Below are 15,629 nucleotides of genomic sequence, written 5' to 3' on the forward strand. Positions count from 1 at the left end.
CATATCAGCATTTTGCACTAGCCAAAGTCTGTGAATTCTCTTCAAGGGCAGTCCCACATAAAGCACATTACATCAGTTGATCCTTAAGGGTTTGGAGAAATAAACGTTCTTTGGAAGCCAAATGTCCGATGGGGCTTCCGTGGCTTCCAATTGGCTGCAGGAGCTTCCTACAGCCGATTAGAAGCCACGCTTCGGAAGTTGAACGTTTCGGAAATCGAATGGACTTCTGGAACAGATTCTGTTCAACTTCCGAGGTACGACTCTAATGTGTGTACATGTAGTTCCTGGGAAATGGAATGAGTTGACATCAGGTATCAGCCAAGATGCAAGTAGGATGAGACAAAGTTGGCTTAGGAGAGCCTTGGAATATGATACTAAAACTGACTCATAAGAATGGGAAGAAACTAGCTTGATGAAAAGTGAAGAGGAGACTGTTGCAGCTATAGAGAGCATTGACCACCAGGGATATCAGATTCCAATAACAATTCCCATAACAACAGAAAAGGGAGCAGAAATTGCAGGTGTTTGCTTATTCATCCCATGTTCATCCTACTGCCCACTCCAGTCTCAATATCCAGAAAAGTTAACTTCAAATTCTCACATAATTTCAAGCCAACTTGTGTTGTCAAGAACCATCTGTTTGAGAGTCAGGCTTCTGTTGCATCTGCTAATTTCCTTCCAATTTGTGCTTTTTGTGTACATATTTAACATTATTCACCCCATCAACCCAAACCCATGAACCTGTTTAAAAGAGAACTCCCTAATTTTTATTTTGTGAAAGTTGCGATGCTGCAAATTGATAATACATGGCTGGAATTGATAGACATGGCTGGAAGTCCACCTCCATTAACATGTTTTAGCCCAATGCAATTCAGATAACTTGTGTTGTTCTTGTGGGTTCCAAACCTCAACTATGGATTTATGCTTCCATATTCTTATTCTGCAGTCTTCTCCAAATGTATGTGTGGTGTTTGAGAAGGAGGAACATATGTAGCTTAGCAGGAGTGCCCTGTATGTGTTATGTTGCCTGTCTCTGCTGTATATGAGCAGTTCTAGGGTTTTTGGCACCCATTTTATTTGTGTATTTTTATTTATTTTTTAAATACCATCTATTGGTGGTATTAGAAGACTATATTTGCTTCTAGGCAGTTTAATTATGTCACATCCAGTGAATTAAATGCTACTCTGTTCTCTAAGGAGCTTTTCTCTCTGTTCTGTTATCTTTCTCTATACATTTCTAAAGCTTCTTCCTTATGTCTTTCCTACCTAGCACCATCCTCTCCTTGTTCATTTTCTGTCCAAAGCAAAACCCTTCAGAGCAAATCTTTGTTGAATTCCTACTACTCAGGTACTTATGTAGACTTTATTCTTGATTGTGTGCTTTTGTGCCTTTCCCTGTAGATACATAAATATGGCAGTAAAGAACCGAGTCTTTGGGATGTTGGAAACAGCTAACTTTGTGTTTTTATTTTATTTTCCACATTATTTTTCTCCTGTTGACCTTCTGTTGGGTTCCATTGATCCGTGTTCTGTGCGCAAATGGAATTTCATCTCAAAGTATCATCAGACACTGTTCCATCGACCACACTGTTAGGTAAGAGGACTGTTATGATGCACAATAGCCTGTTGATGAGAAAACACATCCATTCTATCTGAAAATGGCTCAATAGAATATTGGCAGACATATTCCAAAACTGTTGTTTGTTTGAGGCGGCCCCCATTTTGGATGGTAAACATCTCCTCATGGTCACCAAAATGTGTAACTGATTTTACCATATGCTCAGTGTCAAAACTCTGCCACCTTATCAGTCTCATTCCTTCAAAGGCTATGATGCAGTCTCAGATGATAATTAAACACACATACACACTCTCCAAAACAGCATTGTGGGGATGCTGTTTGAAGGTTAAAGGATTAGAATTAACCCCAAAGATGAATTTTAGGGACTTTGATTTGGAAGAAATTGTTAGGAACATTTGTTCTGACTTCTACCAATACAGAAAGAAAAAGAAAAAATCATGAAAATGTGGCTCTCTGCTAAGCCCCCGAATGAAGAACATTTAAATCACATAATGGAATTCATTTCTTTTTTATTGATTCCCCTTTCAATAAAAAAGATTGGATTATTCCTTTACTCTCAAATCTTGTCATTCTGTTTTTTCATTTTTTAAGATTAGATATTTGTATGCTTAGGGATAAAAGGCTTAAAAATATGTTTGTCATTTTTCACACCTAGTAGAGCAAATAAAATAGATCGCGCCTGCAAAGCTGATGCACAGATGTTGCATGTCTGAAGATAAAACCCAGGACCCCTGATTTGTATAAAGAGAGCATTGATTTTTTAAAAAAAATAAAAATAAATATATTGTAATTTCCTCTATGGTGTATCAGAGAGCAGCAATTGAGTGGTTCCAGAGGCTGAGTATTGCTGTAGGCAGAAACATAACACAAGCAAGGTGCAACCATTTGTGCATTAAAAATAATCCAAGAGGTAGGGAAGTAAAGAAGGAAGGAAGGACCACAAGGGTAGGAGCCTCACAGACCCAGAGATTTGAGTATGCATGCATTGTCTGCATGCTGGAACCTTAGGATACTTGAGCAACTCCTCTGGAATATAAAGGACTTGGATATACACTTTACTTCACAGGACTTATCCTCATACCAGAAGAATTGGAGGTGAGTGCAGTTTTCACTGACTCCTCCTTTCCCTCAGTGGCCCTCCCTGTGGCCACTGAAAACATGATCTGGAGATTTGTTTCTATGGGCTATAGAAAGAAGGGGAAATCAGTAAAAATCACTGTCCCACATGCCCCAGAGGTGAACCTCCATTGAATCAATCACCAGTTATGATGGCTGTGCTCTACCTCCACATTTGGAAGCAATTGCTCTTGTGCTCAGGTACTGTTTGAGGGTTTCACACAGATATCTGGTTGGCCACTGTGAGAACAGGACACTGGACTACATGGGCCATTGGCCTGATCCAGTAGGTTCTGCTTTTGTTTCTATAATCCTGATTCTCTCCCTCAAATGGAAGTCTGGATCCAACCCACAATGATTTTTTCCAGCCACACATGGTTTTCCAAGAGGATAAGAACATGCTTGCTCATAAACCACATTTTCTTGTGAAATCAGCCACAACTGGAAGCTGGGCCAACCTGATCTGAGCCAAACATGAACAAACAAAACATCACAACATACCTTTTTTTTTTTTAAGGACTTCTCCCATTTTTTATTTTTATTTTTGTTTGATGATTTCAGACTGGAATATCCTGTGCAGAATAGATCTACTAAATTCTTTATCCTCCTTGAAAAAGAACAGTGGTTTGGAACACCTCTTGAGGAAAGTTGTACTTATCATGTGTGTGAAAATAGTTGAGTTCTGCTCCTAGCCCTCTGTAGGGTGTGGTGTTTGGGGGCCCCAGATTCCAATGTGTAGTTTCAAAGTGGGTTTTGAGTGGTCAAAGGTTTATTAGTATCCACAAGACAAAATAAATATTGTATGAGGCAGGCAATAGATATTTTGAGCAAAAATTATTTCCTATCCCTATTGATGGCTTACCTGATGGCTCACCTCCATCTGTAGCAACCTCTTAGCACAGCTCTTTGGACAGTGAAGATGGGAAGTCTTCCATCATTATACCAAAGCTGCAGGAACAAACTTCTGTTTAAGGTCCAGGAGCCAACTAACAATTACAAGTTCCCTCTCAGCTCCGCTTCCCAGTCCAACCACTGAAGGCCACTAGTGCTCTCATTTGGTTCGCACGAGTGACACTTTCTGTGGCCTCAGCAGGGCACCACTGTTGTTTGTGAGCCACATGCTACTCATTTATTCATAAATATGTACCTACCTCCCCCAAGTCCCAGGCCCGTCTCCATTTATGTAGGACCCGGGACTTAAGTTTCTTTGCTTAATGTTGACGTTATTTATGAAATTTCAAGATCACGAAATTGAAATCTCTAAGCCAGCAAATGTTATTCGTTTAGAAAACATTGTGCATTATAGACAGCACACCATGGTATTGTATATTAACTCCACCATAGATGTCTGTGATGTTGCTTTACCACACTCCATAGTCATGTTCCTGTTTCTTGACAATCTGTCCATAATTTTGTATGTGGCATAGTTATTTAATATATTGTAAACTTTTGGGAATTATTGGTATAACTGGAGGTGGACTGAGCAGTGTAATTCTGTCCCATTTCAGTTTCATTAACACTGTCATAGACCCACACATGGAAAAAAATTGCATTTAAATTATACTCAACTTGTACAAATTGTATTTGCAATTTTCATGTGATATAAGCACATTTCAAATATATATTTTTAAAAAAATAACTGCTTTGTTTTTGACAAAAAGTCAAAGCAAGAATGGTTTTCATTCCATTCTAGAGAGAATATTCAAAGCAATTGATAAAGATGGGTGAGGTCTTTCTTGTTTACATTTGACTCAACCTAAATGATTAAAGTGCTTTCCTTCCTAAAAAAAAAGCTCCACAATGTTGACCTGAACCTCCAAAAGGGGGGTAGATCACTGTCAGTTTTTATTCTGTGAGTAGATCGCAGTCTCTTGGGAGTTGGCCACCCCTGAAATAGGTCTAGGATAATTTCCTGAGCCAAAGTAAGTCTTGGAAAATGACCTCCTTTCACACCAACCTTTGGGGTTCCCAAAACACAATCACTCTCAGGCTCCTATTTCCCATAACATATTTCCCCCCTGTCTTATTACTTACCCAGCCAGTGGTGATGAGAGTTGTGGCAGCATGAGAGAAGGAAGCCAACCCACCTCTTTTCCACGTCAACCTGTCACCAGCTGTTGTGGAGTAGCAGCAATTGCATGTGAGGAGTGAGAGGATCGAGTACCCCTTCCTGCTTTCTTACTATTGCACTGATGGCTTATTGGATTTGTTGTCTTCCCAAGGGCTATGACAGTGGTGATGGAAGACAGGACACAAGGTCCACAACACATTTCCTTGAGGCCCACTTCCTTGCAGTGTGGCACAGTGAGAGAAAGCATGGAAGGGACAAACCGCTGGCCTTTCCTCATTCTGCCTCCTAGCAGTTTGAAGTGCAAGTAAATAAATGGGTACCACTGCAGTGGGAAGGTAAAAGGCATTTCCATGCATTCTGGCACTTGTCACGGTCCTCCATGTGCCAGTAGCGGTTTAGTCGTGTTGGCCACATGACCTGGAAAACTGTCTGTGGACAAACGTCAGCTCCCTTGGTCTGAAAAGTGAGATGAGTGCCACACCCCATAGCCGCCTTTGACTGGACTTAACCATCCAGGGGTCCTTTACCTTTTTACCTTTACCTTGGCTCATCCTCCCTCAATGCTGCTGGCCCGATAATTAAATAGAAGGTAGAATGGTGCTTTTCAGAGTGGGGAATTGGCAGATGAGGTTGGCAGGGCAGTCAGAACTTCTCTGGCTTGATTTTAACACAAGATGCAGGGGGGGGGGGAGAAGGTGCCTTGTAAAGCTCTTCTCTCCTTGGGATGTGAACATTTATGTGTTCCCGAAGTTCTCTTCTGTGACACCACCTTCAGAGAACTCCACTTGAAGCTCTACTCATAAATTCACAATGCACGTGAACAAATACATAGATGAACAAATAATGAACAAACAGGTGAAAAACAGCTGCATTTTGTAGTCTTCTAGCAAATGCTTCTATATACATCTAAACAGCTGAAAAGGCAAAGTTGATGATGGTGTGTTATAACTGAGTTTCAGCATCATTAACTTGATCTGAAGATTAGATTATTTTATAGTGGGGTTTTTTATTTTAAAAAGTGGAAGTTTAAAAACTGACAACTCAATCCATGATACATTAGCTGCCATGCTGCAGTCTATTCCAGAGTTTATGCAGGGACAGGATCCTAACTTCATCTGCAATGAAAAAAATCCACTGATATGTCAAGGCAAAGTGATTGATGAACCACTTTAACAATATTCCACTATACAATTTTGACTCATTTTGAGGAATTTAGTAGATAATGATGGGTATGATACAAGGGAAGTCCTGCAAAGGGGGGGGGGGAGTAGGGCAAAATTGGTATTTATTTATTTATAATAAAAGGGTGGTCTATTTATAGTTTTCAGATATTCATGCAATGCCAGAAATGAGAGAGATGGACCAGTTGATTATCATAGCCAATATGGATATGACAAAAAGCAGGGAGTTAATTACATAGGCTATACTATTATTGGGGGGGGGGATCTCAGTATAAGAAGAGTTCATCAATGGAACAAGTTTCTGAAGTAAACTATGGACTCTCTTCCATTCGAATGTTCAAGACAAGATTTGACATTGAATAGACAATCTGTTTTTGTTTTTTTAGGAATAGACATATTCATGCGGAAAAGACATATTTTAAATGGTGAAATATAAATAATATTTTGATATGAACTGCTTTCATTTTAAAATAGCCATCCAAAATAATGTCTTAAGACATTACTTAGACATCTTGAAATTCTCCACCCCATTTGTGAGGAGGGAAACTGAAGGTACCATTTAACTGAAATTCTCTGGGTGTGGGTGTGTGGAGATAAGTTATCCTACAGTTTTGGGTAGTTGGGACTTACCATTTGAAGTGGCAATAGTACAGCTTCTTTTCTTTTATGTTGCCATTGTCAGTGGCAGCAGCAGCATCTGTGTTGACAGACTGGCCTCCATTTTGCATCACCCCCAATGCAAATGACATTCTGGGGCAGTGTGAGGAGAAAATGGCAGCTGCCACATGCACACACATGAAGGCTGAGACTAATCAGATAATATTCTGCAAAGCTGCCTTCTTTTTCTAGGGGGGTGGGGTTTGGGAATTTTCTGAGAAATGTCAGTCCAGCTAAATAATTCTTACTTTGCTCCTAGGAGTAGGATCCAATGATTTTCTACTTAGGTTGATAGCTCCAGATTTTACCATTGGCACCAGATCTCCACAGGGTATAAATGTACCCATGCCTGTGTTCACACTATTAAAATGATTGCCAGCATGGTGCTTGTGGGAACCAGTGTGCCTACCAGTGCCTCCTATGGTACTTCCAAAGTTCCCCTCTTTTCTTAACATAGAAAGTGATCATGTTTTGTGAATTAAAAATGGTTTGCTTACAAATGCTTCAAAGGTCAGATTCATGTGCTTTTCCATAAAGCAGCAATAAAAGACAGGCAGTATTACTAAGGTTGCAACATGTTAAGAGTTTCTAAATTACTTGTATAGAAATACAAAGATTGTTTGCTTAAGCTTGGAGAATCCATCTTAGACCTCCTTACTGGCAGAGTTTACAGGATGGAAGCATGGAAAGTGGGAGTTTGGTAGCCCTTCCTCCCAAGGTGAGGAGGTGTGTGACCTGGCTAAGCTTGGCAGGACAGCTTACTCTATGGTCTTAACCCCTTCATGCATTAATTAGAGTTAAGCATGTTAGTTATATGATGCTGGAATGGCATGTAATTTCTTTCTCTGACCAGCAGCCTCAGTTTCAGAAGCTAATGGTTGATCAACTGGGTTTTTATATGAACCCTGAAGTGTCTGGCACACATTTTCTTAAAGCACATGCTTAGTTGTGTATGATAGTTTTTCACTTTGGGCCATGTTTATGTTTTATTAGCATATCACCTTGAAACGAGTCATTTGTCACATCATAACCTAGACGCGCATGAAAACAAATAAAACCTGTAAGCCAATTTTGCAAGTGTTTCCATTACCACTGGGGTAATGCAGAGAGTGATATTAGCCATTCTGGAGCCATCCTTAGGAGATGTCAAATAAATGACAACCCTTTACTCCAGGAAAGTGAGATTGGATGTGTGTGTAATTAAATCCATTGCAGACACCAGCCCAAAAATAATTTATTTTGTGCAAAGGATGTCTTATCATGTTACACACTTGCCAAGGCTAACCGAATAAAAATATAAATGGATATGATAGCCTTATCGTGTCAAAATCAGAGAGTCTATGGATATTAAAGGAAGAGTTTTGAAACAAAACTTTGTTTTTTTGTATTCAGGGCACACTCCATTGTGGTAGTGCTTGAGATGTTTCCAGCAGAGCTTGGCCTTATCACTGACAGGCTTCCTCTTCCCCCACTCTCCCATCCTATTCTCATTTTACCAGATTAGTAGTATGGATAGAAGAAAGAAATATCTGGATTATTTTATTCCCTGCTAACTGTGCAGGTTTCCCCCTCCATTTTATTGTGATCTGTGAAGCAATATTAAAAACTGTTTGAAACAGTAAATGATTAGCTATGATGAGAAGATCAAGATATATGTTAGTGTGTTTTACATCAGGAATAGCTAATCCCCCTTTTGAGAATCCTGATCTGGCCCACCAAGCAAATTTTCATGACCCCCTAAGACTCCACTGATTTTGGCAGCAGTAGTGGAAAGGAGAGAGAATAAATTATTATTATTATTATTATTATTATTATTATTATTATTATTATTATTATTATTTCCCATCCTTCCTTCCTTGCAGAGGAACCAGGGCATCAAACACACAAACATCTAGAACAATTCCAATACAGATGCAGACTGGGAAAGAGCTCTAGAGAAAAGACTTTCTTCTTCAGTAGGTACCAAAAAGACAACAGGGATAGCACCTTTCCAATATTTAGCAGGAGGATCCGATTTCCATATAGTGCAAAATGGGCCTCCTGATAAGATGGTATTTGCAGGAGGCCCTCACCTACTGAATGCACTAATCAGTTGGGTATATAAGACAACACTAGGATGGTATGTAAATTGCCCCCTCACTGCTCATCCAATTGATAATTTGATAAGCAGAAAGGGGGTGATATCTGATTTGTTGGATCAGCTGTGGAGGTGTGGCTGCCTGCCTGTGTATTTATGCTGGTCACACCCATTTTTTGCCTTTCCCATAACTGATATGGGCCCCTTTGGGGGTTGGCCAAGGTTGAAAAAAGGACCTCGGGCCAAAAAAAGGTTAGCTACTCCTGTTTTGTATTATTGCTCATATTACAGCACCTTGTTGTTTGCCTCTGTCTATCCTGGGAGACAATGGGAGTGTTTGCCTTTGGGAGTAAGGTCAAACCATTGGAAAGTTACTAGTGCCTGCTGTGACTGTAGAGACCGATATGGGCGAGACATGTTTTATTGCAGGTGAGGCAGATGAAGGTGTCCTCTTTCACTTTTAACAGGTGCACCATGGTGTTTCTTCTCTCTTCATTCCTCCTCTTCCTCTGGTCCCTGCTGCAGATACACTGTATGTCAGCACACTTTCTGTATTGAATACATATAGTTAAGAAGTAGACAGCATGTTGCTTTTATAGATCAACCCTATGGTCTGCTGTTCAACTAAAAAAGCTGATTGGATTTGGTGTAATTGCTGATACACAAGTACAGTACTGCATTGTATAAGAAGAACAATGTTCTTGCATTGATGTGACTCAGTGAGGTTCTTGTGCACCATAAAAGGTGCTGAAGGAATTGTATGGGAGAGGGTGGGGTGGGGATGGCTGAGCAGGGCCAGCCCAAGGCATGTTGACACCTGAAGCAAACCATAAAATGGTGCCTCTCATCCCTGCCAGGGAAGAAGGGGTGAGTGAAGATCTACATCAGAAACAGAGTGGGGGGAATAAGGATCTACATTGGGATCAGCTGCCGCTGTGGAACCTGCTTCCTTCCACATACATGTGCATCTCAAGGGAATGTACAAACTGCAGTAAAAACAGCCTCAAAAAGAACAGTTTAAAACAATATCCAAAATAACAGCAGATTGATTTTATTCTATTTTTTAAAAAAAACAAATAGACGCCCAAGACAGATCCACCTGGGAAGGCTTTTTGGGACCAAAATGTCTGCAGTGGTTTTTCAAAAAGACGAGGGGCAGCCACAAGAAAAGTCCTACACCGAGTTACTGTGGCTTCTGAGATCTAAAGGGATAGACCATAAATTTTTATCTGCAAAGGCTGTTCTTCTTAATGATTATCTTAAATTAGAAATAATAACTTCTTCTTCAGTTAGATATTGAATTGTTCATACAGGTATTGTAATCAGCACTTCTAAAATGTCCAGCTAGAATGTATCATTAGTCTTGGTGGCATTCAGTCTTAGACCGTGATTAGACATATTGCGAGCATCATTTTTCTCACACATGCAGAATATTTTAATACCAGTCTCATTTTGCAGTTTGTCTATGGGGAAATATCTTTTTCTGCTCGCTCTTTTACAGAGAGAGAGAAAGAGAGAGAGAATCAAGATCGGGCTGCGATATCAGATGTTGTCCATTTTGTGTTGGCACAAAAAATATGGTTTATGGATACTTCAAGGAATCTGGGGCAAAGAATACAGACTCTTTTATCTCTTTCCCCCATTGCTTTGGGATGAGTTTAGAACCTCTATTTCCACTTCACTAGCAAACTTGGCTTGGTGTCAGCTATGTCTTATGAATTAATGGAATAGTATATAGTTGATTACTTCACAAAAACAATGGAAGGCATTTGATCCAGATGATGGATCCTGCAGGTGGAAAGGAGGAGGTTATTTTTTGCAAATTTCTTGCTCCTCTAAAGCCTCCCCTTTTCAAAATTATTCCCCAATACTCCAGTCCAGAACAGATTTTTTTTGTAGGGCTCAAGTGACTGCAGGCAGATTTGACAAAAGTCACCTTCCTGTTTTCTACCAGCTGGAATATCCCCTGAGTGGAATTCCATTCAAGAAATGGACTTGCAAGAGACACCAAAGTCTAGTTTCAAGCTTCTATCTCCTGTTAGGTAGGATTCACCTAACAAACCTCATCAGTGGAAGACCCTTTCCTCTCTCTGCACGCTCTCCATCCCCACTGACATTGACTATGGATCAGGAAGACCCCTCCAGAACAGTGCATGGGGAAAGGAGAAGAGGGGTTGTTCCATCTGGGAAGCTGATATGCTTGTGACAAATGAACATGCCACATAAAGCAATATTGAATTCCGCCCCTTCTTTCTGTACCATAAACCCCCACTGCCATATACTTCAGCTGTTATATTTCCAACTATAGAACTGGAAAAGGAGGCTATCAAAAACAACAAAAAATACAGCCCAGAATAGAATTCATTCTGAATATGGAAAATAATGTTTACACCTGAATATGCTGAGCTGAGTAGCTTTGAGTTTAACTTTATGACAAATCCAAAGGCCTGAGTGTACTTTTATAGGCCAACTCATTACTTTTTGTTTTGTTTCTTTGGTTGTGACTCCTTCTTGGAATGGAAACTTTTAATGTTTTTAAACTGAGGCTGATAGAAGATTAGGGTCCTTAGAGAATTCGGTTGTGCAACTGGGTTTGGATTCAACCTAATGGTAGCAAATTAAGCAGATTATGCAGCCTATTGCAAGTAGTTCACCATTTTTAAAGAAAATGGCCCCATTCTCTATTGCAAAGGGTTAATGGGGAACAGTAAAGATGCATTGGGAAAGTAAATCCAGCCCGGAGAACTAATAAGCCTTGAAAATACCCTCTGTTCAGAGTCCTCACATTATCATTAGTAACGGCATTAGGCGGGTTATTGTTTAAATAAATGCTTAGCTTTGCTGTCTGGCTTCCCCCTACACAAAAATTGGCTTTCGGCAAGCTTGCGAATATTTGTGTTTCATGTCTAATTAATATGCTTACATTGATGAAATTTTGAACTTTGCGTTAATACTCAGTGCTGTATTCCATAGATGCAGATTTCTTCATCAGGAGTTGCCGGGACTTTGGGGACAAAAAAATAAAATAAAAATCAATCGATTTTCCTTTATCAATATTGGGAGGAGAACCTGTAGGGGAAGTGTTAAGCAATCCCTTTCTCTGCCGTGCTGCTTCAGTCAAATTTAGAGTCTGCTTCCTACCTCCCTGGCAGTTGCAGTAAACTGAAATCAAAAAATCATGAAGAAACATAGGTGTCTCCTCCACATCATGTTTAGTGTGACCCAAAAGCCCTGCCCCCATCATTATGTTGTACTTCATCTTCCTTAACTTCCCAACAACCCCAGAAAAACACCCTTCTTTCCCCACTGCAGGACTTAATAGAAATACAAAGGAATACAAAACACTACTGTACACTCACACGTACAAACATCCCAGTCACAAAATTTGGGATTTGCAGTAAAGAATTCTAGTTAACTTCTCCATCATTTCCCTTCCCCTGCCCAGTCCCCATTCAAAATGCAAAATATCAAACTTTGTTCCATGGTCTGTGAAGCTGTATAAGGAATTATGGCAGGCACATCACCTAAGTTGATTCTGCTTTTGGAGGAAAAGTGCAGAATACGTTCCAGTACATGCAAAGTTTGAGAACTAGTACAGCATAAAGCATCCCTGAACCACCCCTTAAAGGAGTGTTTAATTTAGGGTGGGGAAATTCTGATCCTCTGGACATTGCTGGACTACAAAGACTATAATCCTTGTCCATTGGCCAAACTGGCAAAGGCTGAAGGCAATTGGAGTTCAGCTGGAGGGCCACATGTTTTCATCTCTGATCTAATGCTAAATCAGTACAGATGAGCAACAAAGAGAATTTGCACACATACAGCCCCTGCCTTCTAGCTCTCCTGATAGGGTTCCCATCTCTTATCCTGAAGCAGAACCTGTTGCTTTCACATGTCCAAGGCATGGAACCATTGCATCACAGAGCATTTCAGGTTTCCCTGCTGTGATACTGCACCTGTCTGTTCTTCACTCTCTCCTTCCTGTCTACCTACTGAAAAGTGGCATTGGAGTCTTGCTTGGCAAGGGCTAAAGGTAGGAGAACTGACCAGAGGCAGGATATGCCCTTTCTGTATAGTCTTTCTGCCCTCAAGCTGCAAAAGCAACAAGCAGGACAAGAGATGGGGACCTTATCGAATGTGATTAGGTAGCATGAAAGAAATTCCAGTTTCTGATGTAATGTGCATCAAATAACCATATTTCCTCCTCCTGTTGTTGTCACCGTTGGGTAATTAGCTGCTTCTGTGTTTTCTTCATTCCCTGTCACACAAAATCCAGCATGTGTGTGCATTAGCTTTGGGGGGTGGGATGGCTCTGGGCAGGTACAGTTTTCCTACTGTGCTTCATTTCAGCCATGGGAGGGAGGGGAATTAACCTTGGGGCGGAAGACAACAAATAAATAACAGCTGGGTGAAAGTTTGTTTTGCCTCCCTATTTTTTAAAACAGACAGTAGCCATGGGGAGATGACTCAGCCGACACTGACAATCCAGACCCATCCCTATCGAAGCTGCGACCCGGTGGAAATGTCCTACCCCAGGGGACAGTTCCAGCCAGCAATCCGAGTGGCCGACTTGTTGCAGCACATCACTCAGATGAAACGGGGACAGGGCTATGGCTTTAAAGAGGAGTATGAGGTGAGAGCAACATTCACTCACTTGAATGCCGAGCTAAAGAATGAAAATTAAGGCTATTGTCAAATCAGAACAAGTGCTCTTGAGAAGCGTCTCGATAGCTTAAGTGGCTTATTTTATATGCTAACCAGAATGCCTTCCCCCTATTTGCTCCTGCCTCCTTGTCTTGAGTCCTATTTCTGTTATATGTTGTGGCCGTCATCCTAGATGTTTCTGCCCCAGTCCACTGATGTGGGGAAAGGGCTTGGCTTTTCCATAACGGCTTCCCGGTAACCCCACTTATGGAAAAAGACATGGCAAAGCTTTCTCTTTTCACTGAAACTCTCATACAGCAGAGCATACTGGGTTAGGGATCATGGCGGTAGCCACCTTATCTCTTGTATAAACTCCACCAAACCATAATATGGTGTAGTATAGGTGCAAACCAAAGACTCACTGTTTTGAGTTTATTGTTAGTTGAACTGCTCAGAGTTTGTTCACACAGCAGCCTCTGGACCAGCATCCATATGATGAGAAGCCTCCAGGTGGCTGTAGTATCTAGTCCTACTGACAGCTCTCTCTGGCAGAGATGAGCACGCAGCTCCCTTCATCATCACTTTCTGCCGACAGGACCAGGTGCTGCTGGAGGGTAAGCAGATGGATGACAGACCTGACAGTGTTGGTAAGAGGCTTTCCACAGGTGACAACCAGCTGCCAGAAGAACTGCTAGCTGGTACAGCCACCCAGAGGCTTCTGGCTCTATGAAGGTTTGTTCAGAGACTGTTTTGCGAACTAACGATTCCTGAAAGTCTAGTCATTTTTGTCCCACTGCCCCCAGGAGTGTGTAAAGGTAGGTGGACTGGGAAATGGAGCAGTATTTCCAGATTTGGGGTGCCACACCAACCATATCACATTTGAAGAAACACAGAGCTACATTGCACTGGGGAAATATTTTTTGGGTGCCAGAGAGATCAGCTGTTGAAAATTATATTCCAACATGTATGGAGGAGACCACACTGGCTGCCCTGCCTTAATCCTCAGCTCCTTTTACGTATGAAGTGATGAAATACATGTTTGCAATTTAGGGAGGGGATTTGCTGATGGCCTGGTGAGCAACTGGAGTGTCTCTGCTGATGGCCTTCCATTTAAACAAGAGACTCCTGGCTATCTCAGGTCTGGCATCAGCACCTGGCACCTGTCCACTGGCAGCCCCATCAGGCTCTGCTGGTGCTAACACCAGCCCTGGACCCGCATGCTTACCTGGTGGTGAGACATGATCAATTTAATTCCCCATTACTTTCCTGAGCATTCTGGGAAATTAAAGTGGCTGCCCATTACCACTGCTGCCAGAGGGCTTTCTCAGACTTGAAGCTGCCCCTGGCTATCTATATATATATATGTCTCTCTACCCTTCATCAATGGACGAGTTTTCAGACTGTTGCCAAACAAGACACTGAGAGGCAGGAAGGCTGCTTCTGCCTGGGTCGGTGTGTGTTGCTAGAGCCTTGTTGCTGCAATTAAACTGTTATTGTCTTTGGCAGAAGTATTGAATCCCCATAATCAACATCTGATAGATGTGGTATAGCAGCTGTGATCAAATGCCGGCCTGGGAGATAGCTGGAAATATTTTCTCTTGGCTGCCTTTGTTCCTTAGTTGCGTATCGCCCAAGGCTTTGCAGAATTTCGCCATGATCAAATGCAATGTGGGATGTTTGAATTTAGTTCTAAGTTTGGGCAAATCCAACCTTCGAGCCCCATGGAAAAACCACTGAATATTTTATAGAAATGGCATTAGAGGCAGGGAAGTGGCCTGGGACTGTATTGGAATAGTAATGGTGGAAAGGAGAGAAATAAGTAAGAAGAAACTTTCCTGTGCCTCGGCTCCACAGGCATTGGAGAGAAAACCGTAGCGGAATAGGTGTTGAGGTGCACTGGGGTTAGCTTAAATATGAGATAACCAAACATATTTTTAGCTATCTACCTTGACACACTGTGGTCATCTATCATATAACATGTATAACCTTTACTGCCAGGGTGGGGAACCACAGGCCTAGAAACCAAATGCAGCCCAATAACTCTCTCTATGTGGTTCTTGAGATTCTCCCTACATCAGACTCCCATTTCCCAGACCTGGCACCAGCCCTCCTTCATACCTTCCTTGAGTGTTTTTGCCTAACTAGACTGTGTCCTTAGACACTGAGAAAGCCTCTTGCTTGCCGGGATAGAGATGGGTATGTGTGTATGTAGAAACTAGCCTACTGTAGAAATCTAAAATTTACATTCCTTACTCTATGCACTTTTGTTCCTGGCCCTCGCTATTGGCATGCGCCCCTCCCAGA

The 15,629-nt window shown here is 41.4% G+C and overlaps 1 protein-coding gene across 17 annotated transcripts in view; it reads left to right on the forward strand.

Annotated features, from left to right (window-relative positions):
* The window catches only part of PTPRT (protein tyrosine phosphatase receptor type T), a 592,781-nt gene that overhangs the window by 535,434 nt on the left and 41,718 nt on the right, over positions 1 to 15,629 (forward strand). For 9 of the 17 annotated variants that reach the window (XM_083507878.1, XM_083507888.1, XM_083507887.1 and 6 more), the window contains 3 exons: positions 1,271 to 1,348; positions 1,559 to 1,594; positions 13,127 to 13,314. In XM_083507878.1, the coding sequence (XP_083364004.1) occupies positions 1,271 to 1,348; positions 1,559 to 1,594; positions 13,127 to 13,314 (302 nt within the window). The remainder of the gene's footprint in view (positions 1 to 1,270; positions 1,349 to 1,558; positions 1,595 to 13,126; positions 13,315 to 15,629) is intronic. The other 8 variants (XM_083507882.1, XM_083507883.1, XM_083507885.1 and 5 more) reach the window with 3 other exon arrangements.

The sequence above is a fragment of the Podarcis liolepis genome, assembly GCF_965112155.1.
Source record: "Podarcis liolepis genome assembly, chromosome: 6".
Classification (NCBI taxonomy): Eukaryota; Metazoa; Chordata; class Lepidosauria; order Squamata; family Lacertidae; genus Podarcis; species Podarcis liolepis.